This window comes from Takifugu rubripes, chromosome 17, assembly GCF_901000725.2.
Source record: "Takifugu rubripes chromosome 17, fTakRub1.2, whole genome shotgun sequence".
Lineage (NCBI taxonomy): Eukaryota > Metazoa > Chordata > Actinopteri > Tetraodontiformes > Tetraodontidae > Takifugu > Takifugu rubripes.
In genome coordinates, this window is record NC_042301.1 from 10,931,790 (window position 1) to 10,959,607 (window position 27,818).

At 44.4% G+C, this 27,818-nt stretch overlaps 4 protein-coding genes across 7 annotated transcripts; 2 read left to right on the forward strand and 2 right to left on the reverse strand.

Moving 5' to 3' along the window:
• Positions 1–380: 380 nt before the first annotated feature.
• gaa2 (alpha glucosidase 2) lies at positions 381–7,911 on the reverse strand. Of its 3 annotated transcripts, XM_029850839.1 has the most exons (22): positions 7,418–7,876; positions 6,833–6,950; positions 5,937–6,506; positions 5,714–5,859; positions 5,464–5,629; positions 5,279–5,375; positions 4,965–5,084; positions 4,767–4,885; positions 4,568–4,696; positions 4,380–4,490; positions 4,190–4,303; positions 3,963–4,047; positions 3,776–3,893; positions 3,567–3,700; positions 2,667–2,818; positions 2,444–2,592; positions 2,224–2,365; positions 2,049–2,147; positions 1,809–1,973; positions 1,582–1,728; positions 1,386–1,472; positions 381–1,307 (listed from the first exon to the last, which is right to left on the reverse strand). In XM_029850839.1, the coding sequence occupies exons 2-21, from the start codon at positions 6,929–6,931 to the stop codon at positions 1,410–1,412; spliced, it is 2,925 nt and encodes a 974-aa protein (XP_029706699.1). In that variant the 5' UTR covers positions 6,932–6,950; positions 7,418–7,876; the 3' UTR covers positions 381–1,307; positions 1,386–1,409. The 3 variants fall into 3 exon arrangements, with proteins under 3 accessions (XP_029706699.1, XP_029706700.1, XP_011611150.2); XM_029850840.1 differs by lacking the exon at positions 7,418–7,876 and adding an exon at positions 7,883–7,911 and having other exon boundaries at positions 381–1,472; XM_011612848.2 differs by having other exon boundaries at positions 381–1,472.
• Positions 7,912–8,453: 542 nt separating this feature from the next.
• Positions 8,454–19,335, reverse strand: LOC101076521 (zinc finger protein 658B-like). The gene is made up of 16 exons (XM_029850682.1): positions 19,142–19,335; positions 18,286–18,448; positions 17,867–18,198; positions 17,539–17,710; positions 17,269–17,321; positions 17,031–17,181; positions 16,864–16,950; positions 16,702–16,773; positions 16,555–16,620; positions 16,359–16,436; positions 16,022–16,264; positions 15,154–15,933; positions 11,195–12,138; positions 9,693–9,834; positions 9,456–9,590; positions 8,454–9,300 (listed from the first exon to the last, which is right to left on the reverse strand). Exons 1-16 carry the CDS (start codon positions 19,160–19,162, stop codon positions 8,603–8,605), a joined length of 4,137 nt encoding a protein of 1,378 aa, XP_029706542.1. The 5' UTR covers positions 19,163–19,335; the 3' UTR covers positions 8,454–8,602.
• Positions 19,336–20,276: 941 nt separating this feature from the next.
• LOC101076294 (bifunctional apoptosis regulator) lies at positions 20,277–24,301 on the forward strand. 2 transcript variants are annotated; one of them, XM_003972371.3, is made up of 9 exons: positions 20,277–20,478; positions 21,169–21,463; positions 21,617–21,715; positions 21,825–21,918; positions 22,286–22,458; positions 22,536–22,680; positions 22,767–22,943; positions 23,107–23,303; positions 23,397–24,301. In XM_003972371.3, exons 2-9 carry the CDS (start codon positions 21,189–21,191, stop codon positions 23,587–23,589), a joined length of 1,353 nt encoding a protein of 450 aa, XP_003972420.1. In that variant the 5' UTR covers positions 20,277–20,478; positions 21,169–21,188; the 3' UTR covers positions 23,590–24,301. The 2 variants fall into 2 exon arrangements, with proteins under 2 accessions (XP_003972420.1, XP_011611149.1); XM_011612847.2 differs by having other exon boundaries at positions 20,278–20,478; positions 21,189–21,463.
• Positions 24,302–24,573: 272 nt separating this feature from the next.
• Positions 24,574–27,017, forward strand: thumpd1 (THUMP domain containing 1). The gene is made up of 5 exons (XM_003972370.3): positions 24,574–25,057; positions 25,379–25,556; positions 25,629–25,714; positions 25,807–25,969; positions 26,043–27,017. The coding sequence occupies exons 1-5, from the start codon at positions 24,851–24,853 to the stop codon at positions 26,372–26,374; spliced, it is 966 nt and encodes a 321-aa protein (XP_003972419.2). The 5' UTR covers positions 24,574–24,850; the 3' UTR covers positions 26,375–27,017.
• Positions 27,018–27,818: the final 801 nt, after the last annotated feature.

The window sequence follows — 27,818 nt, forward strand, 5'->3', positions numbered from 1 at the left end:
AAATGTATTTAAATTAGTATATATATAAAAAATAAAAAAATGTTTTTTTAGTTGTGTGACTTTTAAAAATATGTGTTCATAACCAGCTGCTAGGTACTTTTCCATCATTAAAGGGTGTTTTAGTTAAAATAATGTCCATTTATTGTCTTATTTAGTTTGTGAGAGCCTTTTATTTTACTCTTATCTCTCTCCTTCATACTGGGCCCAGGATGGTCTGTAAGAAATTGTTCCTCAGGGTCAAACGTTCACGGCGCGATGCTGCCCTCTAGTGGTACAAGTGGTCCATTGCATCCGTTCAGAATTATAAAGGAAACATTAAATATTTGTATTTGAGCTAAATGCTTTATCTGTCGGAATTTGAAAAGAAAATCCAGCTCAACTTGAAATTTCAGTTCATTTGATTTAATGTCAGCATAAACACGAAACAAGTAAAAACAATATAATGCCAGTCATCGTAACATGCTTGAAAGCATAATTGAGTTCTGCGTCGTTGCCAGGTTTTCACAGCATTAATTATGAAATCATTAGCAAAGACTAATAGCTTCAAATCTTGCAGTTTCACCTTCCTTTACTCAGTCAAAAATAGATGCTTATAAAAGCTACAGTAAAACATTTCAGGACATTTATGGCTGTAGAGGTGCGAGTGATCCTGACAACTGTGGCACTTAACTGCTGCAACACAGGTTTAAACACAAAGCTAAACAAAAAGAATAAGTTCATAAACTAAGGGGGATCATAAGGCACCCACATCATTTACATACAGCAGGACACTAATCAGTGCAAAATAAGGCTTACTGCAGCATTTAAAAAGTTATCCAACATCATGGAAATACATTCAATCACTCCCAAAAGCAGGTAAAAAAGTCCTGACCCCTCGTAGTCAGACACAAACTTCAACTCTGCCCCCTACAGGCTCAAAGCGGAAGTACAAAGCATGCTGGGTAAAGCCGCCCCTCTCAGAAGGTGGTTCTCCACCCACCCTGCACAGCACAAGGAGTCCTCAAGCCGAACTCAGTGGAGTCAGCTCAGTTAAGTTTTCACCATCAGTACAGGTGTATGACAGTTGAAATGTACCTCAGAAGCAACGCAACCTAAAAATTAACCAAAGGGGGAAAAAAAAAAAAAAAAAAAAGATTTAAAAACTGGAAAATTAAACTGATACTCCAGCAACTGGGGCTCATTACATGCAAACACAATAAAATTGGCGATTGTGCTTTAAAACACTGTTAATTAAGAAAGAACACTCATGGATTGTGTTTAAAAATATCATGTTCAAGTCAAAATGTTTCAAAGTTAATGAGCTAAAAAGCCACAACTAAAGCTTTAACAAGAGGGCCGTCGCCCCTCCGAACCACCTCCGACCCCGTTATTGCACTGTGCACCAACTTAACACAGGGAGACCACCGTCTTCACACCCAGCGGATGGTGAAGTTCTGACTGAGGTTGAGACCGAGATCAGCCACCGTTAACACCTGCAGAGAGGAGATCATCTCAGTCTTCAACAAAACTTTAATTTGCTTTCTTTTAACATCCCAGATGTATAAAATAGCTCAGTCTGAGAGACCATAGGCATTTTCTCACCTGGTTTTCTCTGTAGGAGAAAACGGCATCCTGGGAGTTCACCAGGACTCTGCTGGGTTTCTGCTTCACTCCGTAGAAAGAGGCCGTTTCCACGGTGATGTAAGTGGCTTCAACATTGCTGTGTAGTACCTCGGATGTCATCACATTCTACAACACAAGTGCGTAGGTGAGCGCAGCTCGGTTTAAGGATCGATCCGAGGATCTGATGATCACTGAAGGCGACGAACCTGAGTGACATTAAAGGTGATGTAGGAGTACTGGTTGCTCTCGTAGGTGTCGAGGCTCTCCCCGTCGTCCCAGAACAGATCTCCACAGGCAGAACCGTCCTCGGAGAGAGCCGAGACGAGGTGGAGGGGCTGCCCGCTGCTGACCCACAGGGTCAGGTTGGGCGTCTGCGCAGAGAAACATCACAGGATTAAAGGAGCGGATCGGGGAGAAGGTAACTAGTGAGGGAACGAGGGTTTTACCTGCGTTGGTGTTACAGAGCCTTCACGCAAATGTAGGTTGATCTTATCTAGAGGGGCGTGGAGTTTGACCTCTTCACCTTTACTATGAACGGGGTCGCCCTGCGAGTCAGAACACCACAAAAATGTCACGTGACAACATGTTAAGTGCATGTTCTGAGGGCTGACTGTGTCTCACCGTATAGTAGTCGTACCACAGCCCTTCTGGGATGTAACCCACCACATAGTCCACCCCAGGATCCAGCACCGGGGTCACCAGTAAACTCCTCCCCCACAGGAACTGTTTGTCAATCCCATAAGTTCTGACATCTTTTGGGAACCTTTTGACCACAGCAGGGAAATACAATTCAGATTAAACTAGCACGTAGAGGTTGAAATAAATAAACGGCACTACCCACTCGAACATCAAGGGCCGCGCAACAGTCTGTCCCTTCACATGGGCGTGATGGAAGAGCGTGTAAAGGTAAGGAAAGAGAGAATAACGCAACAGGATGGCGTCCTTTATGGCGGTGCGGGCCAGCGGGCTAAAAACTGTTGGGTCTTGGGCCTGTGGATCAAACATGTGTTAGCATGTCCGGGTAGATAAGGTGCTCTAAGCAGACGCTGGAGCGGCCACTTTACCTTACTTTTGATGTCATTGTGGTTGCGGGTGAAGGGATAGAACGCTCCCAACTGTGTCCAGCGGACACACAGCTCCTCCTGCGTATCCTCCATGAAGCCACAGATATCTGCTCCCACCAACGGGATGCCCAGGAGATTAAAATTTAGCATACCTGAAGGAGGCAAAAAGCAGACACTCCTGTATCATGCCGCCATCAGAAAAATACAAGACAGTTTTACATACAAGTCCAGCAAAACAAAAAGGTTACACATCTGGTTGGGTCGTTCTAGGCTCAAAAATCCAACAATTATTCACATCAAACTAGAAATTACATTAGAATTATATAAAAATGCCATGGTGTGTGCATTACCGTGTTCCACCACTTGGGGCGGCTGTCAAACGCTATAATGTCAACTTTATTTTAACTTTGCGGCTTTTCAGCTATTTTAGTGCATTTTTCTTCATACACTAATCATTTACTAGTGACCCCAGGATTATAAATGCAAAGCAGGAATGCTGAGCATAAACTCATAGATTTGCGATGTTTGCTGTGTGATAGAAGCCTTGTGTCAGGAATCTGTGCAGAATTTGCCAGATTTTGTCCCTGTCAAGCAGCCAGAATACACCTTTATTGAACAGTTTTACTGTGTGTGTACCCTCACTGTGACCCCGAGAGGGATAAATGAAAAGATAAGAAGAGTTTTACTGAAAACAGCTAACGGAAACAAGATAAAGCTTAAAATGATACATCAAAGGTGTGGCTAAACAGAGGAAGTCCTTCTATTGACTTTCCCAAACAAATATTAACCGTCTGGTATCAAATGTTAACATTAGAATAGGGACAGAATGAAATATTAAACAGTCAGAAAATGAAAATCTAATGAGTTAGTAGCTATAAACTTCTAAAACAAGAACCCAACCTGCTATGGAAAAGTACAGGTCTTTCCAGCTGCTCTTGTTGTCTCCCAGCCAGTGACCAGAGTACATCCCCTGACTGGGGAAGGTGGAGCGGGAGATGACGAAGGGTCTCTTTGGAATGATCCGTTTCAGAGCACTGGACAACAGCAGCCAGAGGTGTCAGGTAAAGCATCTGAAGAGCTAGTGAGGTCGTTACTAGCGTCGTTACTACCTGGCGGTGGCTTTGGCTTCCATCAGGCCGTAGAGGCTGTGCAGGTTATAGTGCGAGGACAGCTTCTGCTGCGCGCTGGCACACAGAGTTTTGGCTTTCAGAGAGCCCCCGAGGACACCTGCAAGAATCGCGTGCCATCTTAAATCTGAACGGTGATGATTTAACGGAGCATTGGAGAGGTTCCTACCAGGCGTGTAAGGAGGATTTTCCAGACTGGTTGATGGGCAGCCTTTGGTGCTGCCCTCCAGGAAATTTGATGGTTCGTTCATGTCCTAAATCCAATTAAAAAACATTGAAGCTATATCTTCATTTATACAAAAGAAGTTTTTCTTCTGTGATTTTACAGACTAAAAATGAGGAATACAATTAAAGACTTGACACCACCTGCTTCTGAAAACAGTTTCCGATACTCACAATCCATAAGCCATCAAACGGCACCTTCTCGTGGTACCTCTTCAGGTTGTCGTACCACCATTCGTGCGTTTCCTCATTGGAGAAATCCGGAAATGCCGTCAGTCCGGGCCACACCTGCGGAAAGAGACAGTTTTGGATGCAAGGCGATGTTATTTTTCAGCAGCGGGAGTGATGGTCGGCAGATCCTCACCTTCCCGATAATGACGTTTCCCTCAGAGTCTTTGACAAACACATCTCTCTTCAGTCCGTCCTCATACGTCCAGTACGAGCCCTCGGGCTGCGTGCTGCTGATGCCCGGATCCTGCGTGTGGAAACGGCCGTCAAACTAAAGCAGCTAATCAGACACAACGCATGGAAGGAGACAAAAGTCCCAGGTACCACGATGATGACATATCGCTGGTCGTGAGCGTGCAGGTCCTTGATCATATCAGGCAGTGCGGAGAACTTGGAATCTAAAGTGAAATCCAGGTACCGATCCATGTATTCAATGTCGTTCCACTGGACGTCCTGTCAACGAGTCAACACGTTAATTACACGAGGACAACAGGCTTCACTGATGGACTAAACAAAGATTGACCTGAGGTATCCCATAATTCCTCATGCGTTTGACAATCTCCCAGGTTGAATTGTTATCCCCGTAGCCCCACCGACAGAGGTGGTAGCCCAAAGCCCAATAGATGGGCATCGTCGGGTAGCCTGTGAACACATTTAAAGGAATCACATGACACATTTCTGCATCTAAATGAGACACAAACACCTCTCCCCCCATACTGACCTACGACTTCCACATACTGTCCAATCACTGAAGCCGGATCAGGACCAAGGAACATGTAGAAGTCAAAGATGCCTCCAATAGTGCGCCAGGTGAGGGCTGGAGCAGGCTGGAGGCTCACGTCTGTGGAGAAGAACCGCAGGTTAACGCCAAACACACAGGTCCAGATGTTTTGGGACAACAGCCGCAGAAATGTGCCGAGTATGAAGCTAAAACCATGATTAAACCGCTGTTAAGCTGTTCAGGCCGTTGCTTCATGTCGTGGTCTGAAGTCAGTCTCACTTCTGTATTTGAGAGGCAGCCTCCAGCAGACTCACCCATGGCGTTGCTGTTGAGCAGGAAGAAGCCGTGCGCGGCCCCCTCGTCCTCCATAACCAGATAAAAAGGATGGGTTCCATAAAGGTTGGTCTGTTCCTGCGTTGGAGGAGAAGACACCAAAGATGGATGCGTGTCGAAAGTACAATAATAACAATAACAGAGCAATGGAATAGTGTTTCCATACCATAGGGGGTACATCTCTGGCCCACATGGTGAGGGTGTTCCAATGGACATCTTGGAGGAATGAAGAGCGATGCTCAGCCAGGCCGTAGATGAAGGGGCTGGGCAGGGAGGTGGACATCTGAAGGAACTGATCCGCGTAGAAGAGAGGAGCCACTGTGGTGTTCAGGCTGGGAAATCACCAGAACAGGACACCAATGAGCACATCTGGTGTCCAGGCCCTCTTCAAGGTGCCAGGGACACTTGAGACTTACAGAACGGCCCCAGTGGACTTCCTCCTGACCACCAGACCAAACGGCTGCTTTGAAATCTCAACCAAGTAGTCTGGATTTTCTGCTTTTTTGGTGGCGCAGGGAACGGAGATTGGAACCTCATAGCGCGGATTTGACGGGTCGACGATCTACTCAAAAACCATAAGAAACCAGATCCCGTGATTGTCAGTTACACAATTCTTCCAATATTAAATGTTTCACTCACCTTGACATGAAGCCGCGTGTCCGTCTCGTGATGGATGTCCACCTCCAGGGTGAGGATGTCTGCAGGGTAGTAGGTCTTCACCTCTTTCACGAGGGTGCCCTTCTGTCCAAGAGACGTGTCATTAATGGACACAAGTTTGTAGGAAGGAAAATCTTGAGGATAGAAGCACCAAGGGATGCCATTTCTCCCCGAGGGAGGTGGGGTGGGGGAGGAGGTCGCAGGGATAAAGCAACAGTTTCTGGCCTCGCACAACTCCCGGGTCACGACCACTCCTCTTTCGGGGTAGCAATCGAACCTCCAGCTCTCTGGGATTAAACCGCATGTGTCGCGGAGGGAAGGAGCGGCGGTACCGTTCAGGCCCGTTGTGGTGTTAGAATTTGGTCTTTTGGCAGCAACTGGTGGTGGAGGTCTGTGCGAATGTTGGCCAAAAGGTCTGTGAAGCCAGAACATGGTGCTGAGCAACCAGCCAAGACAAAGGACCAGCAGCAGGCAGCCGATCACTAGGAGGCCTCTGTTGAAAGACCACAACGGCTGACGGGGCAGCAGGTGGGATTCCTCCTCCTCCGGTTCCTTAAAAACACAGGGAAAAAATCATTAACAAAGACCAATTTCACAATCATTCACTGGTTAATTCTTCATTGAAATGCCCTCTTTTGTTTAAGGATCTGAGTTACTTTAATGCCTTTAAGTAAAATTGTTTCTGTGCTCTTGTCAACAGATGCTGATATCAACAGATCATAAATGTTTTTAGAAGTACTGAACTGAAAAACTATACATTTAGCCCAAAACCAACTTAAAATAATCAGTATTTTAATTCAAGAGTGCATACTGTTGACACGGAGATTTGGGGCTATATTCTAGAGTTTTATTAAGCCTACACAACCATATGGACTCACTGGAAATTGTTCTGGCACCACAGAAGGCTGCTTGGCCGAACCTGGACAGGACAGGTAGACATCTTCAGGACTCAGACGCTTGTAGGAAGCCATCTTCATGATGTTTGTCAGGGGCGACCTGGAAACAAGAGACAAGAAAAAGAGCAAAGGTCAGAGCAAAGTCCAGAAACTGATTCACCTCCTGCTGCGGCAGGGTTGAGAATTAGATATCTGCACAAAGTAAAGCATTTCTGTTCAGATTTATTAAAGGAAGATTGAAGTCGGCCACCAATCGTGAAATTCCAAGGCAGGCAAATTAAAGGTAACGCTATGTTGTGGCTTGAGCTAACCGAGCATCGTAATCATTGGAATACACGTCTGACGAAGGAAATATCTAATATCTATTTAGCACAGATTCTGTCTAAACACGGAAGCATTACAGAAACGAAACCAACAAATGTTCCACATAGATGGACGGAGAACGTGTACAATTCAAATTTGTTAGTTTTCAAATGTTTGTCCATCGGCTAAATTAAACTGCGCAACCTAAGCTAACGTGAGCAAGCGTTAGCAGAGCAGAACAAAACAAAACAATCTACTACTTACTGAAATATTCCAGGTTTTACGGATGCAGAGGATCGGACGATTACCTTGCACAAAACGGCATGTTAACCTATCTCAATCTGAGGGATTCCAATCGACACTGGCTTTGTGTCAATACGAGCTACCAATTGCGCACAGCCGACTTAACTATTCCATTATAATAGGTGGGTCGGAGTTACGCCTCCTTTCACCGCAGTTCTGTTTATATATGCGTACCAACCACTCGCCCATTCATAAATCATTCAGTTAATTACCAATTAAATTTGGACGCATTTTCAATGGAAAGTTCTCCACAAATAGTTAGCACGAACAACATGCTAGCAGTGTTAACTTACAAAATTAACATAAATTACACATACATACAGTTCGACCCTGAATAGAAAACTGTCACTAAACCTGTCTGACAACTTTGGCCTATACATGAAGTTGGATATTTCATTCGCATTAAAAATTAGCAAAGTACTCAACTCATTCCATGTTTCGATGTTGACGCAGTTACCTAAACGCACCGTCTGGGGCGCTAATCATAATAAGGGCTCGTAAACGCACTTCCGTAAGCGTGATGCCTTCAAGGACACGTTGTGAAAGTCATGTTCAAAATTTAAATTATGCGTGTTTCGCTAAAAAGTATGAAATAAAAATACACATTAGTAAGGTGACTAACTTGCAGCGAATTCTATTGACCAGGTTTATTTTTTATTCGGTTGACAGTGGCAGTACTGCACAATATGAACCACCTTCAAATGGAGGATAAAACCCTCACTCAAAACAGATGCACGGCTTTAGTAAACCTAATTGATGAAAAATGCTGTATAATTACTACACTAAGGCAAAAAGCTTCTGATTAAAAATGACAACATACTGAATAAATGAACTCTAATTTAATTCAGTCGTTGTACCCTGTCTAGTTATCATTCCAAATTTACACATTGACAATTAGTTAAAATGACAAATACACCATTGGATGGCAAAATTATTGATTCTGTGTTACCTAATTTGTAATAATGCAGTCGGCGGAGAATAAATATGGCCCCCATCCTCTTTACCTATTCACTTTATTAAAGTTTGAAGAAACCGTGTTGGACACGGCCTGACATACTACTGATATGGAGACCGCCTGATATTTAAATGATGGTCTGGCAGAGGTAGAGCCTTAATGTATCACTGGTACATACTTTAATAAATACATCAGTTACTTTTGTCTGTTATACACATATTAATGGGGGAGTTGTTGTCGCTCATGGATAAGTCATCGTTCTTCGTGCTGTATTCCGAGTCCTCATCAGTCTGGATCTGCAGGTGTTTGCGTCTGTGCAGCCTGAGGCTCTGCGAGCGGCTGAAGCCTCTCCCACAGATGTCACAGCGGTACGGTCTCTCTCCCGTGTGAAGCCTGAAGTGGTTCTTGAGACTCGACGCTCTCGTGAAACTCTTCTCGCACTCCGGACAGTCGTACTTCTCCCCAGAGTGGATTTTCTCGTGTTCCCTCAGGCGGCCGGACTGGTTGAAGCTGCGGTCGCACACAGAGCAGTGATAGGGCCTCTCGCCCGTGTGCGTGAGCCGGTGTCTGTTCATGGCCCCCGAGTGAGCAAAAGTCTTCCCGCAGTCCGGACAGGAAAAGGGTTTCTCTCCGGTGTGGACCTTCTGGTGGCCTTTGAGTTGGCCTTTCTGGGTGAACTGTTTCCCACACAGGCTGCACTGGTAGGGTTTCTCTCCTGAGTGGATCCGCATGTGTATCTGGAGGGCAGACATCTTGTGGCAGTCTCTTCCACAGAGGCCGCAGCTGTAAGACCTTTTAGTCTGATTATCATTTAACAGTTTCTGAGCTGGTGAAGCAGGAGCAACCTCTCTGCCGTTGTTGGGAACATGTTTCGGGTCTTCTTCATGCACTGTGGAAACAAAAACAGTGTAGCACAGGACCTACGTCCATCCAGCTTTGGCTAATTCACATCACCTCAGAGCTTCCTATGTGGCGTTTGGGGTGATTTTAAAGGGACCACCAGCGCCAACACCCCGGATTGTTTTACTTCAGGGTTTCGCTCACCTTTGAGAGCGTCGTCTTCTTCCTCCTTCACTGTAATCCTAATTTCAGTGGTTTCCTGCTGCTGTCTGTCAGGTTCTGGTGGTACGTTACTGCCTTTGGTACCGGTCGGCTTAGACACCGGGTCTTTCGCTTCTTCTGTGGGGAAAAAACAAATAAGTTAAAGCAATGACACGTGTAGCGAAACAGATTTGTGACGCCGAACAGATCAAACACATTTGAAATCAAATGTTTATGTACCGCATAATAGTTCCTCTTCCTCCTCTTCTTTCACTATTACATTCATATGTGGGCTGGGAGCGACCTTCTCCAGTCTGTCCTCTGATTCTTTCTCTTTACTTTCACAGCTCAGGGTCTCGGAGGAAGGAGGCTCACTGAACTCCTAAAAAGTAGCAGCACACATACGATAGACAATCAGTATCCGGAAATAGGATAAGAACCAGTGAAACAGAGAGAGTCACGTTATCTCTGGGAATTGGTTAAATTAGAGTGACAAGGTGGTAGGAGGTGGAGTGTTCTGGAAAAAGAGTGTGCAAAGACGTAGATTCCCAGTTGAAAGTGGTTTATTGAATTGTGGTCTGAAACAACGACAACAAACGTGATGAGAGAAATAGAGTTACCGAAACTATTACAGGAAAATTACCTATGAGTATCATTACGACTTATTAGCTTTGGCAGCATGTTAGCAAATAATAAGATTAACTTTTAAACTGTTGAACAAATGAACACTTACGTCAATGTATGGTGCCAAACTCACCTTCTGGCATTTACACAGGGCAATAAACCCATGGGTGACTGGTAAAAGGCAAAGAAATGAAGGAGCCATCTACCCTGTGTAGCTGCATGAACCAAAACTAGTTTCTACAGCGCTACCTGTGGTGCATTCAAGAGCGTTGGACATATGGGTGTCACACAGAAAACGAAGCATATCTGAAGTTAACATAATTCTAACATAATTCACATTATACAGTAGCTAATGATCAATGAATCTGGACCAGAATGGGTCGACAAGAACTTGATTATGTCTCCACATGACGGGACGAGAATCTCAGCTTTGATATATCAGCTGCTTCACTGATCCAGTGGAGATCTGTCCTGGAGGCTGACCAGAGGATGACCTTCTGGGTGGGCTAGGGTGAGTTCGGCACCGGTGAGAGCGGAAGGTCGCGCTAACTGAGGCAGGGATAGTTGTTTCTACATGGGATCATACTCTGGACGTAGATGCGCAACAGAACCGCATGGTCTCTCATAAGCATCACAGTAGACCTGAAGATCAGGTCAATGGCGTCGATGAGTCTACAGTAGCGGGTGCATAACATCTGGGGAATTTTGTTTTGGATAAGGAGATCCAGATCGGGTCATTCCATCCCATTGGTTTCCTTCCAAATATCTGGATTCAGAATCTTGGCTTTTGTTCTGACCAGAAGAACATATCCTAGCAGATCATACTGACAGACCAGGACTCTACCAGGTAGGGGGAGGCTGCGAATAGGTAGTACTGGGATGGATTAACTGAATACAGGTTGCTAACTAGAATTCCAAACAGTGAGATGCGTTTGTGACCTGGCAGCTGTGGTCGGAGGTTGTAGTAGCCTCAATAATGTACCGTGAGATAAAAATATCAGCTTTTTTTTTCTATCATCATCCACACTTGTGCTACAAATGTGGAAGAAGAAGAAAGACAAACTCAAACCAAATAAACCCAAAAGCTGAATTCTTTCAGAGTGGAGTGGTGCCAGTACCTCAGGGCTGACGTCGCCACCACGCCGGGACGGCAGATCCGCTCCAGCTCCAACTGGATCCGAGACGCCGCCGGCGATGGACTCCTTCTTGTTCTGTACGCACGATCTTCGGTGGTTTCTGAGCGTCCCGGCGAGCGAGAAGTGCCTCCCGCAGCCCGCGCACGTGTACGGCTTTTCCCCCGTGTGAATCCTGGTGTGCCTCCGCAGCTCCCCGGGAGCCACGAAGGCCTTGTCGCACTGCGTGCAGCTGTACGGCTTTTCTCCCGTGTGAGTCCGCATGTGGGTGGTCAGCGTCCACTGCTGCGCGAACGTCTTCCCGCAGTCAGAGCAGTGGTAGGGCGTGATGCCAGTGTGGAGGCGCTCGTGCCTCACCAGCGTCCCCGACAGGGCAAACCTTTTGTCGCAGTAGGAGCACTGGTACGGCCTCTCCCCCGTGTGAGTCCTCTGGTGGTCCCTCAGCTCTGCCGCGGAGTTACAGCTCTTGTCGCAGTCCGAACACGGGAACTTTTTCCTCGTGAAGCCAGCGACCACCTCGGCGTGCATGGCCTCCAGGTGCGTTTTCAGGTGCCAGTGTCGGGAAAAGCTTTTCAGGCAGATGGAGCAGTGATACGGCCTCTCGCCGGTGTGAGTGCGCCGGTGCAGCCTGAGCTCGCCCTGGCTGGCAAACCTTTTTTCACAGAAAGTGCAAGGAAACGGTTTCTCCCCCGTGTGGACCCTCTCGTGGATCATGAGCAGACCCTTCTCTGGAAATCTCTTCTCGCACATGGAGCAGGGAAAAGGCCTCTCTCCGGAGTGAGTCCGCAGGTGACGCTGAAGCTTGGACGCGTAGGGGAAGTCTTTCCCACACACCGAGCAGCAGTGGAGGGACGGAGGCTTTTCATTCTCACCCTCGAAGGTTTTGGTGGGAGTCTCTGCTGGTGGGATGTCAGGAACTGCTCTTCCTCCTGAACGGAGAGATAAGAACAGGCTTGATCCACAAGCAGAACCGAGACAATGCCGCTGGTCAGTCTATTAGTGTTTATTATGTTTGTTTATTTACGATGATTATATTAAGTTATACTACATACTATAGGAAGTTATACTGTAAAAGTTACACTGCACTCAATGCTTTCATTTGCTCACTGAGGTGTGAGAAATCCACTTCTTCCCCATCAGAGTTGATCAGGCCTCCGATTTCCTGCTGATCGTCTTCTGCCGGGATCGGCGCGGGATCGAACTCCTCCGGATTTTCAGAGTCCATCTCTCACATGAGCAACCCTGCACAGGTAAATGTTCGTCATTAGCTGTACAGTTCTCCTACGTTTTAATTCGCGCGTATATTTATCTTCCAACGATGTTGTCGTTGCATATACTGTTGATTCTGACCGTATGGTGAATGGGGGGTATCACTGTTGAATGGATCACAGTTTTTGTTTGTTGTTTACGATTCAAGGTTAAAAAGATTTGCCTGTTCGTCAATGTGAGGTTGTGATTTTTGGCTGCTTCAGTCACGAATAGGGACGTCTCATCTGCCCCCTCTACAGGGGGCGGAGGGCTGCACAGCCGGTGCTCAGAATACAGCTATTGTCCTGCTCAAGGACACTTCAGCAGGGTCTTTTTGTTTTGACTGGGCAATTGAACCGGACTGGGCCTGGTGACAGCCTGCCTCCCAAAACACCTTTGCAGTTCGACTGAATAAAACACATGGCATTTGTTGCACTGCAGAAAGGGCAGTTTTGGTTTCGGTGGAGTTTAATTTCGAAGGAAACAAACGTGAAACCTCGGAATATTACGTCTGCATTGATTAGCCCAGTTAGCTCCGTAGCTTTAGCCTAGTGGTGCTCCGGTCCTCTTTGCTTAACTCCATCACTTCAGCCAGCATATCAACTGGAATTTGAGTTTAACAGCAGTGTAATTGACTAACCTGTTGGTTTCTACGTTGTCATAATACCAGTTCGATCGGGGACAAACGCACCGAACAGTTCAGACACCAGAATCTGACCTCCGAATGCCTCCGCCGTGAGGGGGTGTCGGTGACCATCGCCTCGGTCAACGACTTCTACCTTTGAGAGAACTGTTATTAGCCAGCTAGCCAGCGACATGGGCTCTACTTCCTTTGTTTATATTAGCAATTAGCTAACAATTAGCCCCCTTAAGCTACACCCGCTAATCAACTCGCCCAAAGCCACCGTTCTAAGCGAAGGGCAAATTAAATTCTTTCGCGAAACTCATCTCCGAGCGGCTCTTCTCACTCGCCAGCCCAGCTAGCTACCCTTTAAAAGCGGACAATAGACAGTTTGACCAACCTCAACAGATTTCCCCCCCTTAGGTTAAAAAAAAAAGTAGCCGCTCAATAGAAGTTTATTCAAACTATTTAATTATGTGTCTAAGTCTCCCTCGCTGTGATGCCCAGTATATTCGAACAATGGGTCAAATTAATCGTAAATAACGTGAAGCGTTCAGTTCTATCTTGATTTGGGTCTGATTGTAACCTTTCTAGCCTCAGCTGCTAACAGCTAGTAGCAGTGTCGGTACTTCCGGTTGGCTCTGCCAAAATAAAAGCCTCACGTTACATTTAAAACTATTTTCTTTCAGAAATATGTATGCTTAAATTATACTAAATGTGACAATATCATATATAGAAAAATACGCATGACCATTTTGACATGAATGAACTGAAATAATAATGATGTAATAAAAGTGTAATGATTAGATTTCATTTCTGAATTCAACATAAACCTACTATTTTCTATGATAAAGCTAAAGAATTTTAATACCCAGGAATAAAACTGCATATAAATAAGAAAATTAATATAAACAAATCAGACAAAGGAGCCACTGAGTTTACTGTATGTATTATACAGTTTATGGGTAAAACAGTGATATGTGGACAACAGATGGTTGTAACTGGATGATGTTAAGAATATGATGTTAAAATACTGAAAAATCAATTCCTAAACTGCAGTTGGCAGTCTTTACTGCACGTATTGCATGATAAATACTAACAGAATACTGTATACTTTGGAGTAAATGTTCAACCATTTCTTGCTTTACATTCAAAAGAAAAATAAATCTCCAAGGGATAAATCATATTCCAGGGATTCACTATGATTTAATATCATAACACCAATTATAAATAACTGGTCTTTAGTGCAAATTTGAGACAGGTTACAATATTTCAAATGTATTCCTGAAAAGTGTCTGTACTCCATCGATATGGGTTTTAAAATACTAATAATCTGTATATTTTGAACATTAAATAATCATATTTGGCATGCAGGATACAAAGGCACTCGAACTGTACAGATGGGATATTAGAGGAGGATAAAAACATGAGTATAAAACATGTAAAACACCGTAATCCTCCGTAAATGTCTATTCCAGAGGTCGGCAACTCAAAATGTTGAAAGAGCCGTATTGGACCAAAAAAACCAAAAAACAAATCTGTCTGGAGCCGCAAAAAATTAAAAGCCTTATATATTAGCTGTATTAATCTACTTTCCAAATGATAAGTAGGCTACAAATACATAAAGAGCATTCATGATTAAATGTTTATGTTCCCTGCAATGCATCCTGGAGAGAATGACGCACCACGTGACTAGTCTGCTGTACGATGGTGCTTTAAGTTTAACTTCCATTATAATGAGATGTTGAAATTAAATATTTATTATACATATTTTTACAGCATTGTAAATCTTTAAGAATGTTTGTCATGTTTTTCCTCCTACAGAAATTTTATTAAAACAAAAAATATATTCACACCATGTTTTTCCATTTTCACATTTTTGAAAAAGCTCCAGGGAGCCACTAGGGCGGCACTAAAGAGCCGCATGCGGCTCTAGAGCCATGGGTTGCCGACCCCTGGTCTATTCCAAGCCTACTCTGTACTCTCGGGTGCAGTAATTGGAGGAATGGAAGGAGGAAGTAGATGAAGAAAGTGTTAGTTTCTGTCATAAAGTGCCAACAGACCAACTGTCAGATGTCTAGTCGGGCCTCCTGCTTGGGTCTGCCGAGCTGCCTCGTGGGTCCGATCCGCCTGCCACCGTGGGTGCGCTGGTGTTGCCGCAGCCCCTGGCGGTAGATGAAGCGCTTCCCACACTGGCCGCACTCGTAGGGTCTCTCTCCCGTGTGAAGCCTGTGATGCACCTTTAGTTCCTCGGCTCTGGAGTAGCCTTTCCCACAGACGCTACACACAAACGGTCGGTCTTTAATGTGAGTCTGGTAATGTGCCGTGAGATAGGAGTTTATGCGGAAGGTCTTCCCGCAGATGGAGCACGCGTAGGGCCTTTCTCCAGAGTGCCGCATCTCGTGCAGCTTGAGAGAGGACGCCGTGTGGAAGCCTCTGCCGCACTCGGAGCAGAGGAACGGTTTCTCCCCGGTGTGAATGCGCTGGTGAACCTGTATGTAGCTCTCATTGATGAACTTCTTCCCACAGTCGGGACATGAGTAGCGCTTCTCTTTGATGTGGGTTTTCATGTGCTCTTCCAGCTTCTCTTTGTCAGTGAACTGAGCGCCGCAGCGGCGGCAGAAGACAAGCGACGCGGAGCGGCACTCCGCTGCCTCTGCCTCACCTGTTTTCTTTGTGTGGGTGGTGACGTGATGCGCTTGCAGAGCTGACTGACTCTCGCATTTCTTCCCACATTCCAGGCAATGGAGTGTTGATTTGATCTTGGATTCCCCTGGCAGAGACTTTAAATACTCAGACAAATGTGACTCGTCGGGCTTAAACTCACGGGCAATATCCACGCCACCTTTATGACCTTAGAAAAGGAGACAAAATACACTTCACTCTCCACAATCTTTCAATATTTATCTTTTTTTCGTGGTAGACACGGCCAATCCTCTCACCAAAGTGGACTTTGTAGTGCGTTTTCAGGTTTCCCTTCTGGTTGAAGCGTCGGCCACAGATGGAGCAGCTGTAGGGTTTCTCTCCTGTGTGGATCAGCTCGTGCCTCTCCAGCTTGTAGGCGTGGGGGAATTCCTTGCTGCACACGGAGCAGTGGTACCTGATCTTCTCTTTGGGCTTTTTTAAGAGCTCAGGAGGAATGTTTACGGGGACACAAACCATTTTCCTGCCAGGGCGCTTCTTTACTACACGGTTTAAGAGAATCGCAAGATGGTGCTGAAGTCCCGAAACATGCCAAGTCTAAATCTGGGTTGGTGCGGGCGGTTTACTGGGTCTCACCTGAAGAAACACTCGCACTTTCCTCCTGTTCCTCAGCAAAGGATTTTGTACCTTTCCTCCTTCTGTAAGGTCTCTTTCCTGACACAAAAGAGGAAAAGTAAATGTTTTATTCTTGGAGATACAGTTAGTTTACGATCAAGCAAAGAGCCAGAGAAGAGAAGGTGACTAAAGTCCAACTAAACTGCTTTTTTCCGACCTGCAGTTGGAGAGTCTGTTTCCACGAGTGCTGGGGGATGTGTCCTTCTTCGCGTGCGCCGTGGAACTGAAGGATAATGCATAACACTTGAGCTAAATAATATGTGCTAATATTTAAAAATTGACAGAGAAAATTTGCATTCACTACCTGCCTCGGCCTCCAAGTCTTCACGAGGCACATTTGGAACTTCTGAGCTCTTTCTTCGACCCCTGTGTTGTACTGTGAAATAAAAATTCCAGAGAGGTTTTACAGTCAGCATAAAGAAGCAATATACTTTATATTTTGGACGGTTATGTCATCTCCACTCACCAGGATTTGCACTTTTCTCAGTGTCATTTGCATCCAATAAGACCACTGTAACTTCTGGAACCTTTTTGTTTTTCCTTTGTCTCTTTCCTGGTAACATGAAGCTCAAGCAGATCAGAACTGAGTCCAACTACCCACTTTAAGTGGTTTCATTTTTCTAATGACTTTACCGCTGCGCGAGGAGGAGAAAGCAGCCACCTTTGAAGCTCTCTCATTCTCCTCCGCCTCCTCTCTAGGCTCTTTTTCAACTTCCACAACTTCCATGATGAGTGTTGGGCTGCAACTGTCTCTCTGTTGAAGCTGTGACCTGGAACTTTCCTGCTAGTAAAAACCATTCAACATTAGCATGACTAGCTTCATGCACAGCAGAGTTTTATCCAGCCGTCGCTCAGCCTGAGATATTTTTACCTCATTGTGCTGAAGACTTTGGGTGCAATCGGGACTCTGGCCTGGATTATTTCCTGCACAGAAATATTCCACTCAAATTCAGAGATGCTAAAAATGACAATCTATGACTCTGAGAGTATTCTGAAGGTAGAAACAAGAATATACAGTAAACACTTGGATTGTAGAACCATAATAAATATGTTTACAGTTCAAAATTTTTAAATAAAAATCTCAGATGGGACAAATTGTATAAATCCTAAAAAGGTCTCTTGTGGTATTAAACTCACTTACGTTCCCATTCAACCACTTTGCCATCTGAGTTGATTAAACCACAAATTTCTTCCTCTTGTTCCTCCTCTTCCTCCCCATCCTGCAACCTGACAGTCACATGGGGCGTTTGGTCCTCCGAGGTTGATGCCAATTTGGGTCCCTGTGAGATCAGGGGCTCTTGTTTACAACTATCCTAAATACAGAGACACAATCTGTTTTTCATTGTAGGGACACCACCTGCTATGACAGGATCGCTTTAGGACATGTGAAACCACAGCTGGATGACCACAAAAGACAGATGTTTTACAGATATTTGTAAAACTGTATCTGTAACGATGGCTCCACATACTGTTTGGTAAAGTGCTGATAGTTTGGTCCCGTTGGGCTCTGCATCTGTGCTTCGTTTGACTTCAGGATTCTGTTCTTGTGCGTCGCTGAAGTCTGTCGTGGACCTCTGGTTGGATGTGTTGTTCTTCTTGTGGACAAAAGTCTTCTCACATATTGTATAACTGGACTGATGCACAGTTCCATTCCCCCGCAGTCGTCCACACTTGTGGGAAACCGTAGGTTTTTCTCTCACAGTTGTTTCACTCCCCTCCCTCGAAGACGGACCACTCGAGTCCTCTGAAACACGCGTCTTTTCCCCACACAGGTCAACTTTTCCTCCATCTGAGCTCTCATCTGTGTTTAATGTGACACAAACAGTAAAGTCAACACCCTGTCACCAAAATGAAACCCTGTGAGGGAAGATGAGACTTTTCCACTCACTGTTTTCACTCACAGTCCAGCCCTCCTCCTCCTCCTCTTTGATGACGACGATGTCTGGGACTTCCCATGTATTGTCGGGGCTCGCTGATTCACGATGTTCTGAATTTTGTTCATCATGCTTTTCATTTAAACTCGGTGACAATGGATCTTCGACTTCAGAATCCTAGTAGGAATCAAAGACACCTGTGTTTGGTGAACAGTTAGCATTAAAAGTATAATATTAAATCCAAACATTGAATAGAAAAACTATATGTGCATATATAATAAAATAACTGTTAAATAACTATGGAACCACAAAAGCCGACTACGCACAAACTAAATCAGAAAATATTGGTTCCTACTAAATACTTCCTTCTTTTTAATATTTCACTGACTATATTGTAAATGTTTATGTAATGTAAATGCACTTTATGTAATATGCAAACATTTCCTGTAAGGAAATAATCGTGTTTCACTCTTTAAAAAATAGTCTGAAACATAACACAATAAAATTGTGATTTTGCAAACTATAATACCTAATTTAAACAAACATTCATGCAACCTAAGATAGTGCATGCATGTCAGCAATGTTATCACCTATATTTAGTCAGCCATCTGCACTTATAGATGTCGAGCCAATCAATAAATCACTTCCCCAGAGAAGTTGTGCATTGTAGAATGCATCACGAGTTTGTTTTTAAAGGCGTCACAAGCTAACTAGCAATATGCAGAGCTTTTATTCTGCAAGTAGAAGCTGCTCATGAATGCAAGGCTAATAGAAGCTGACAATTCGGAGCTGTCACCTCAAGTCACCTCGCAGCGGTGGAGGAAATTGTCTTTATCCTACAAATCAGTATAACGAACTGTGACAGCTTACTTCAACGATTATCCTAAACATTCCGTCATCTGTGAAGCGACTGAAGCGAAATGATATGCGTCAGTGTTACCTCAAACATAATGCGGCAGATTTGAGGGATGTCATATGTATATCGGGCTGAATAATAAATAAGGCTAAATTGTGGGAACGTGGATGAACCCTATAGCCTTTGCTAGCTTCAGCGTCTTCTTCGTGGATTTTTGGCAGCAACAGATGCCAAGGTGGCATCATCACTCGCTGTGGCACAGGGCGCCACCTGTTGGATGATGGTGGTCACTTTTTAACCATTCTTACAGACGGCGCGTATATGCCTGTCTTTAAGCAAAATAACTCGAAAAGTTATTAATCGATTTAAATGAATTTTATTGGAAATGTCGATAATAGGACGAGGAAGAAATGGTTATATTTTGGTGAACTTACAGATTACAATCTGGATTCAGCAATGTTTTGAATGATCCTTTATCATTGCGAGCTATAGGGCCCTTTTTAGCATTTGAGGCCAAGGGGATTTGACCATTAAGAAAATGTTACATTATTCGACTCAATAATTTGTTAATAGTTTACATGCTTGGAACTTATTTAATCATTTAGAATAAATTGTATTTTTCTTAATTATATTATAGTCTATTTTGGGTTTGGATGAACCAGCCTGGAGGAACAACCTCATCAGTCGAGTTGACGGAGAAGCAATCTCTACTCATTGCATGGAAAGCTATTCTATATGCGTTAGATTCTTTTGATTGTGCAACCCAGCTTTCATTTCCAAAGTAACACCAATGTACTGTAAAATGATGGACAGATCGGATCTAACCGTAACATATTGCGTCATCTTTACAGTGTGTGTGAGGCCGCGTGTGTACCCTCCTGCAAGCGTGTTCTGAGTTCCGAATGGTGTGAAAGTTCTGTGTTCTTGCAGTGCCTGTCAGCTTCACCCACGGATCTGAACTTTGCACCGAAGCGGATTTTAAACGCCACAGGGCCGAAAACAGCAGCGCCTTTCGGGCGTTACAACATCAGCGAACGACGAGACCTCTCTGCCCCTCTCTGCAGACGCAACTTTACAGTGGGTGAGTGCGTGCGTGCGGTGCGTGCGGTGCGTGCGTGCGTGACCGCCGACCCTGTGACGCGCCTGTGTTGACACGCGGCTCTGTGGTTGACGTGGGCGTGTTGCACAGCGCCGCAGAGTCGGACGGTGGAGCCATGGCGACGATAACTCCAGCAGAAATGAGTTCGAACTCCGTGAGCGGCTTCGTTTAGGCTGAACTTGCAACGGGAAGACACGAGTAGTCATGCTTTTCTCTTTCATGACATCTGTCGGAAGCTTTTCCTGAAGCGAGGTAAATACCTGAGCAACTACTAGCGCTCCTGTTAGCGCGGACTCAGCAAAACCGCTTTCTGTTTCCTTTTATAAATGGCCTTGGTGTTTTTAAACATGCATTGCTGTTGTTTCCAGTGGCGAAGACAGTAGATTTTTGTAGCACCTGTGATGTTGCAGAACTGTCGTTCAACAGTAAATTGGAGTTATCTGCGGACCTAGCGAGCGCAGCTAACTAGCTAGCCTGTCCTAACCGCATTAGAATCAAGTCAAATTTACGCAGTCAACAATTTTTTTAAAATGCCACTGTCACATTATCGAATATTGTATTTTCCGTCGTCCCTGTCAGTATCGCTAAAATGTGCTTTAAGAATTCGTATTCATAAACGTGTTCAAAGGCTTCTTGCAGGTCAAGAAACACAATAACTGCACTTCTAACTAGTTTAACTAGAATTTCCAAGAATTACAGCTTAACGGCCTCCATTTGCAAATTAAGGGTTGCGTGGTTTTGGTTTTGCTAAGGGGAGCACCCTTGGTTAGGACCTAATGAAATTATTAGATGTGATACTTTACATGGATTAGGTTATCATAATAAAACATTAAATTATGCAGTGAATTTAGGCGTTTCTCCCAGAGTAATTAGGCTGTGCATGTATGATTTAAAACTTGCATGAAGTTTTTCAGGTATTTTAGTGTTAAATCCTGTTTTTAGACTTGGATGTCTTTTCCCAGATGGAGTGGGATTCATCAGATGACGGTCTGGATGCATTCATGTCCTCTCAAGAATCTGAATCCCCTGAGCCTACTCCCACCACCAGCAAAATCTCAGAACACGAGTTCTCCTGTCACTGCTGCTACGACATCTTAGTGAACCCCACCACCCTGACCTGCGGCCATAACTTCTGCCGCCACTGTCTGGCTCTGTGGTGGGAATCTTCTCACAAGAATGAGTGCCCTGAGTGCCGGGAGAAATGGGAAGGCTTTCCTAAAATCAACATACTGCTGAGGTGTGCTTTTCACTGCCTAATGTGACTGCACTATTCACATTTTTCTAACATGCAGAAGACTCAATACATATGCAGATTTGGTCATTTTGCAATGCACAAAAACACATTTTGCTTTGTTGTATTTAACTCTGGTCTTGGTGTTCTCATCTCAAGGGATGCAACTAACAAACTGTTCAGCAGCGTTGTTCAACAGAGGAGAACAGAGATCCAGGCGAATCCCAAAATCTCCCGGAGTTTGCTGGCCTTCCAGAGGTAGCGGACTGAGAAGTGATGCAGCAGAAGCAATACTTCAACTGTGTTTGAGACATTCTTTTGCGCATTTTTGAACAATGGGATCACTGGCTGAATATCTGTGTTTTAGGTACGGTGACAACTTGGGGAGATCCAAGACCAAACGGAGCAAAGGAGCAGGAATTTTCTTCTCTGGAGTCCTGACTGCCCTTTCATGTGTGGCTGTAAGTGTTTAAACATTGGTGATGTTTCGCTGTTATCTGCTCAGCGTTTTTAGTCGTCACTTTTTATTTACATGATGGAAGATTTCCCAACTCTTTGGATTAGGTGAAGAGACCATGTTTATCTTGTCCATGTGGAACCTGAGAGCAACGTCACTGTGTATTTTGCCACATGGCGGTGGGTTCGTGTGCCTTTGGTAGTGTAAATAGATGACAGTATTTCTTTCTTTTGACTTTGATATGTGACTTGTTGTGTTGTGTTTGGCTCCGTGGGCCTGATCATGGACACACAGCAGTGATAAAAGATTGTGGGGTCCTTTTTTTTCACAGTTTGAGCCTGTGTGTGTTCTGGTGTCATGCGTGTTCCCAGGTGATGGTGCTGGTGTATCACTGGAGCGCCGGTGTCGATGAGCGGCACGATCCGCTGATCAGCAAACCAGTGTCTCGCTGGACGCCAGAGGAAGTCCTGTCATGGCTGGACCAACTGGGTCCCTGGGCGCACCTTTACAGAGAACCGTTCCAGCAGGAGAACGTCAACGGGAGGTAATTAAGATTACTACCCTACAGAACAGTGTTCTGATCATGTAACGATTGTGTAATGGGACGTCTCGTTACATTAGGCTGCTCTTGATGCTGGGCGAAGAGGAGCTGTTAAAACCGCCGTACAACATCGGAAATCAGGCTCACCAACGTGCTGTTCTGGCTGAACTGAACAGAATTAAACTCCTTGGTGTCAAACCTCCACAGAACCTTTGGGAATATAAGGTTAAGACTCTGCTTTCTGCCAGAGGAATATAAATAAATCCACATTCTAAATGTCTGTGCCTGATTTTCTGTCCTGCCTCTTTCAGGAGGCAAATGCGGGAAAGTCTCTCTTCTTGCTCTACGCTCTGAAGCGCTCACCCCGTCTCACTCTCTTCTATCTGTATTTATTCGACTACACTGAAACCTTCCTGCCATTCCTGCACACGTGCTGTCCCGCCCTCACCCACGCGGAGCGCTCGGAGAGCATCTTCCTCAACACACAGGTGACCCTTTGCAGACTGCTATTCGATGTATCAGATGTAATCCTAGAATTGCATTCCGGAGTGTTGAAGTGACACTTGCACTTATGTTATTATGTTTTATATGTTTTAACTGAAGCTACAATTTATCTTTTAATGTCGTTTTGGTTGCCCCTGCCCATCACAGCTGGAGCCCAGCCTGGGACAGTGGACAGAGTTTCTCATCAAGTACCTGCTGCTTCCGTACCAGCTGATAGCGGAGTTTGCCTGGGACTGGCTGGCCGTGCATTACTGGACCTCCCGCTTCGTTATCGTCAACACCGTGCTGTTGTCCGTGCTGGAAGGCTGCGCGCTGTGGAGGCTCTGTGTTGGAGCTGAAATCAGGTACACATGAGCACGGACTGGCCCTGAAAGCATGATCGTAGTAGTTCAAAATCAACAGATCAGATCTAGAATTTGTGTCTTCGCTTTGTTTAGATCTCTGCCCAACAAGATGTGGAGCCACGTGTGGAAGATGTTATCTCAGGGATTCGCCTTCGCCGTCCTGTGGCCTTTCATCCCTCAGTTTGTGTGCAACTGCCTCTTTTACTGGGCTCTGTACCTGAGTCCTATAATCAATATCGACTTGGTGGTGCGCCATCTAATGCACCCAGAAACTCAGGCGCTGTGACGGCAGCACTGCCAGGCAGCCTTTGTGACACCTCGCAGTCCACAGCAAATGTATAAGGTCGTTTTCCAAAGACGAGTGTTTGATTGACTTGTTTGCTGACTTCCTTGGATTTCTGTTGGATGGTCACCATGTCGATTGAGTCCACAACAGGCCTCAGAAATGATGTTCTGGCCACCACACTGCTGTTTCATCTGATGTAGAAGCACGATGGACAAACTCGCCTCTAAAGGGGGAACAAAGTGAGGACAGATCATTTGCTTTTATTTTTAATGAAATGTTATCCTTTAGAGAATTGACCTGCTATTTAATTGATACTGTGGAGTAGACAGGATGTCTGATTCCCCTGCAGCCTTCTTGCTGCAGCAGCTGTCTGAAATCAAGATCTGTCGGATGTTGAGGTCAGTAAATCGGCACTGATTCAGTGGTAAAGGTGTAGATTTGAAATGAACAGTACATTTTAAATTAACTTTCAAATGCAGAAACTGTCTAATTTTGTTACCATAGGGGAAACAGCTGATTTTATTATTCTATCCAAATTGTTTTGCACATTTTCTACAATCAGATTCGTTTTAGCTGCAGCTGTTGTACAAATGGGCATCGTCAAGGATTTTATTCTTATTTTTTACATTGTTTATTTGCACTTCAAAGTTCAGCACTGTGATTTTGTTTCTTGTTGTTATGGATAGGGAAAAATAAAGATTTTTACGTGGAATTTTCCTCTTGGGTGTTTATTTTAACTTGATGTGTTGGCTTCATAACCTGCACATAAAGGTGGATTTGGTGTTTCCTCATAACTCCCAGAGGTATTTAAAGCACAACACAGACTTTGTTGTGGCGCTTGGTTGTTTCTAATATTCAGGGGGTTAGAACATTTGCAACAATAGGATACTCGAATAAAACTCCTAAATCACAAGGTTATCCGTGTTAAATGCGGAAATGTGCAAACATGCGTTTGCAGTTCGCGTTACACGTTTCGTCCTTTTTGTCCCTCCTCGCTCTCCGTGGGCACAACTCAACGCGTGCTGTGTTGTGACTGTGGTCAGTAACTGACGTAACGGCTGCTTTCGGATTATTCTATAATTTCAGTAAATATTTTTAACATTTTCTGTCGCCCGATCCTGAAATTATCGGGACCTGCTTTAGTGGGACTTGTCGACCTTATAAAGATCGGACGGAGGCGGACCAAAACAAACGGACAGTCGGCTGCTGGTTAGCGTAAATCAACTCATTTGTGACTTTTTCCTGAAGCGCGTCTGCTAACATGTCGGCGGGGGCCAGCGACGCCAAGAAACGGAGCAAGAAGCGCTACGGGTCCGGTCACCATAGCAAACGGTGGAAGGGATCCCGGGAACTGGAGGTGGGCATGCAGGGGATTCTAATCACATGCAACATGAACGAGAGGAAGTGCACGGCGGAGGCCTTCAATCTGCTCAATGAGTACGCTGAAAAGCTGTACGGGCCCGAGAAGGTGAGTCCGGGCTGTTTTAGGTTTACTTGCACACTGTGATGGGAGGGAAAGCGTGTTTGATGTGTCTGTTGCAAACCTGCAGAGTAAAAATCCTGAATCCCCGCATGCAGGTTGGCGTCAGACTTAATTTTGCACTCTGTGCAGTTGTTTTGCTGCATGCATGCACACCCGACCTTTGTTTGTAGCCAGCAGAAATTCATCTTATATGTCTAAACCTGTATGAGTTAATTAAATGATAGTTTGGCTCTAACACTGATGCTAGCCTTGCATTCTCTGGATCTTTTTGACACGTCAGTGACATAATCTTTTGCTTCTTCAAAGTTAGAGGACAATGATGGATCCAGCAGTGAAGAAGAGGAGGGAGGCGAGGAAGACGTCGCTGCCGCCCTAAAGAAGGAAGTGGCACAGCTGCAAGGTTCTGGACCTAAGCAAGAGAGACGCTTCCAGGCTTTGCAGAGTGGAGCCAACAATGTCATCTTTATCAAAACTCACAATCTGGGTAAATATTTTCATGGATTGCTGTAGTTTATTCTGGCCTACCACAACAAGTGTATTTTTATTTGGTTCCTAGAATCTGACAAGCTGGTTCATCACATCCTGTCTGACCTCCACACCACTAAGAAGAAGAAGTCACGTGTGATCCTTCGAATGCTGCCAGTCAGAAGCTAACTTCAATCCAACTGTGTTTAGCAGGGCCAATTTGGTCTGTTTCGATGTTTGTAATGTCTGTTTTTTGCCTTCTCATCCAGGTTACTGGGACCTGTAAGGCCTTTCCTGAGGACATGTTGAAGTATCTGACCACTTTCCTGGAGCCTTGGTTCAAAACCCCCAACTCTGCTACCTACCAAATCGCCTTCAAGGCCCGAAACAGCAGCCACAACAAGAGAGACGAGATAATCAAATCAATTGCAGGTACAGAGGATTGCATTACTGTTATGTTTTCATTATGCCATGGAAATAGTGACACGCCTTTTCACCACTGCAGGTCTTGTGGGAAAGTTAAACCCTAAAAACAAAGTGGACTTGACCAGCCCTGAACTGACGATCATCGTGGAGGTCATCAAAGCCGTGTGCTGCATCAGTGTGGTAAAGGACTATACACTGTACAGAAAATACAACGTCCAGGAAGTGGTGAAAGACGAAACACTGAAGGCTGATGTGAACTTGGCAAAAACGGAGTCCAATACAGCTGAGAAGAAGGAGGCCCAAGATTCAGAGGAGACAGGGAAAGGAAAAAGGGAAGATGAAGAGAATGGCATCAAAACTGCGCAAGGGGACAACGTGGTGGTCGATAAGAGCGAAAGTAATGGCGAGTGATAGCTCGCATGCGTTTTCATTTATTTTTAAAGATCAAAACATCAAGTCGCTTTAAATTATAGTGTTTTTGTTTTAAATAGCATTTTCAATGCAAATCATCATTTTGGGGGGTTTATCTGTTTTGTTTTTACTTCTGTTTGTATGTGATGCGTGTTTTCTAATCAATCTTTAATCAGAACATCCTCATTTTTATGGTACATTTGCTCCTCAGCTGTTGGCAAAAGGGATAAAGTTCTAATGTCCACTTTGACGTCTCGATAAAATGCTGTTTTTTGAGTTGCAGTTCTTCTCTACGCCACAAGATGGAGATAATAGTATATTTCGTAGAAACGTGGACTTCCGGGAGTCTCAGACTCTTCGGTAGATTTTTTTCCCTCATTTATCAGTTGTTACAATTTATTTACAGTTTATTTCTAACGCAGCTCCATTTTCTCATGAGCTGCTTCTTCAGTAATTTTGTAATGGTGTTTCAGCTGTTTGTAATAGTAAATAGTCTCATTATTAGGATACACATCTCATAGTTGGTAAATCGGCAATGTTTTGGTTTCCTTTTGTAAAGTGATTAAGAGCGACATTTTTTGTTGCTACAATATCCTTGGACCGGTAATTCAATAAAACGTGTCTTGTTTTGATAACTACAATATTTGTGAACGTTTGTCAGTTCTTAAAAAAAAAGGGATGAAATGACTGATAAGAAATCATTTATAAGAGAAGCGACTAATTTTCCCCAAATCCTGTCAAAAACATTAATGTCTTATTTAAGGCAAAGACGATGAGGATTTCTCCAGAAGTCATACATGTGCTTATCAGGGCCGACGCTATTATTCTTGCTCTTCATTTATTTGCTTTCTTTTGAATATATTAGACAATTTAATAGACACAAAAATCGAATAACAAACATTAAGAGAAGCATAATATAAGTCTAAAGAACCCCTGTTTTAATACACTTCTCCAGTCACAATCCCGAATTTCTTTCTGCTCATTACATCTATGCCGAACTGCTGTTGTGACCCTCTTGTCGTTATCTCGGCATCATTCCGCTTTACACTCACAAATTGCATCTCTGCTGGCCCTCAGGTGCCCCAATCAGCATGACCTGCTGCCAGGCCCCAACACAAGAGGGGAGATTTGTGTGTTTTCAGTCTGCCAGTGTGTTAAAACCACAACACCAATTAGTCTGTCTGACTGGTCACCATAATGAAACCGCAGCCTTAATGATGTCTCAGCTGAGATCTACATCCAACGTGGTGATAATAATGTAATAAAAACTTGCTCCATTCAATTCCAGTTTATTTTTTCCTACAGCAGAATGTGTTTTGCCACAATGAAAATGAATCATTTCCACAAAAAGCACACTTACAAAAACAACCAAGTGTAGACATTTACATGACAAAATAGCCTCTGATGTTTTAATTGCCCTCAACTTCAAGTCTAATTAAACCTC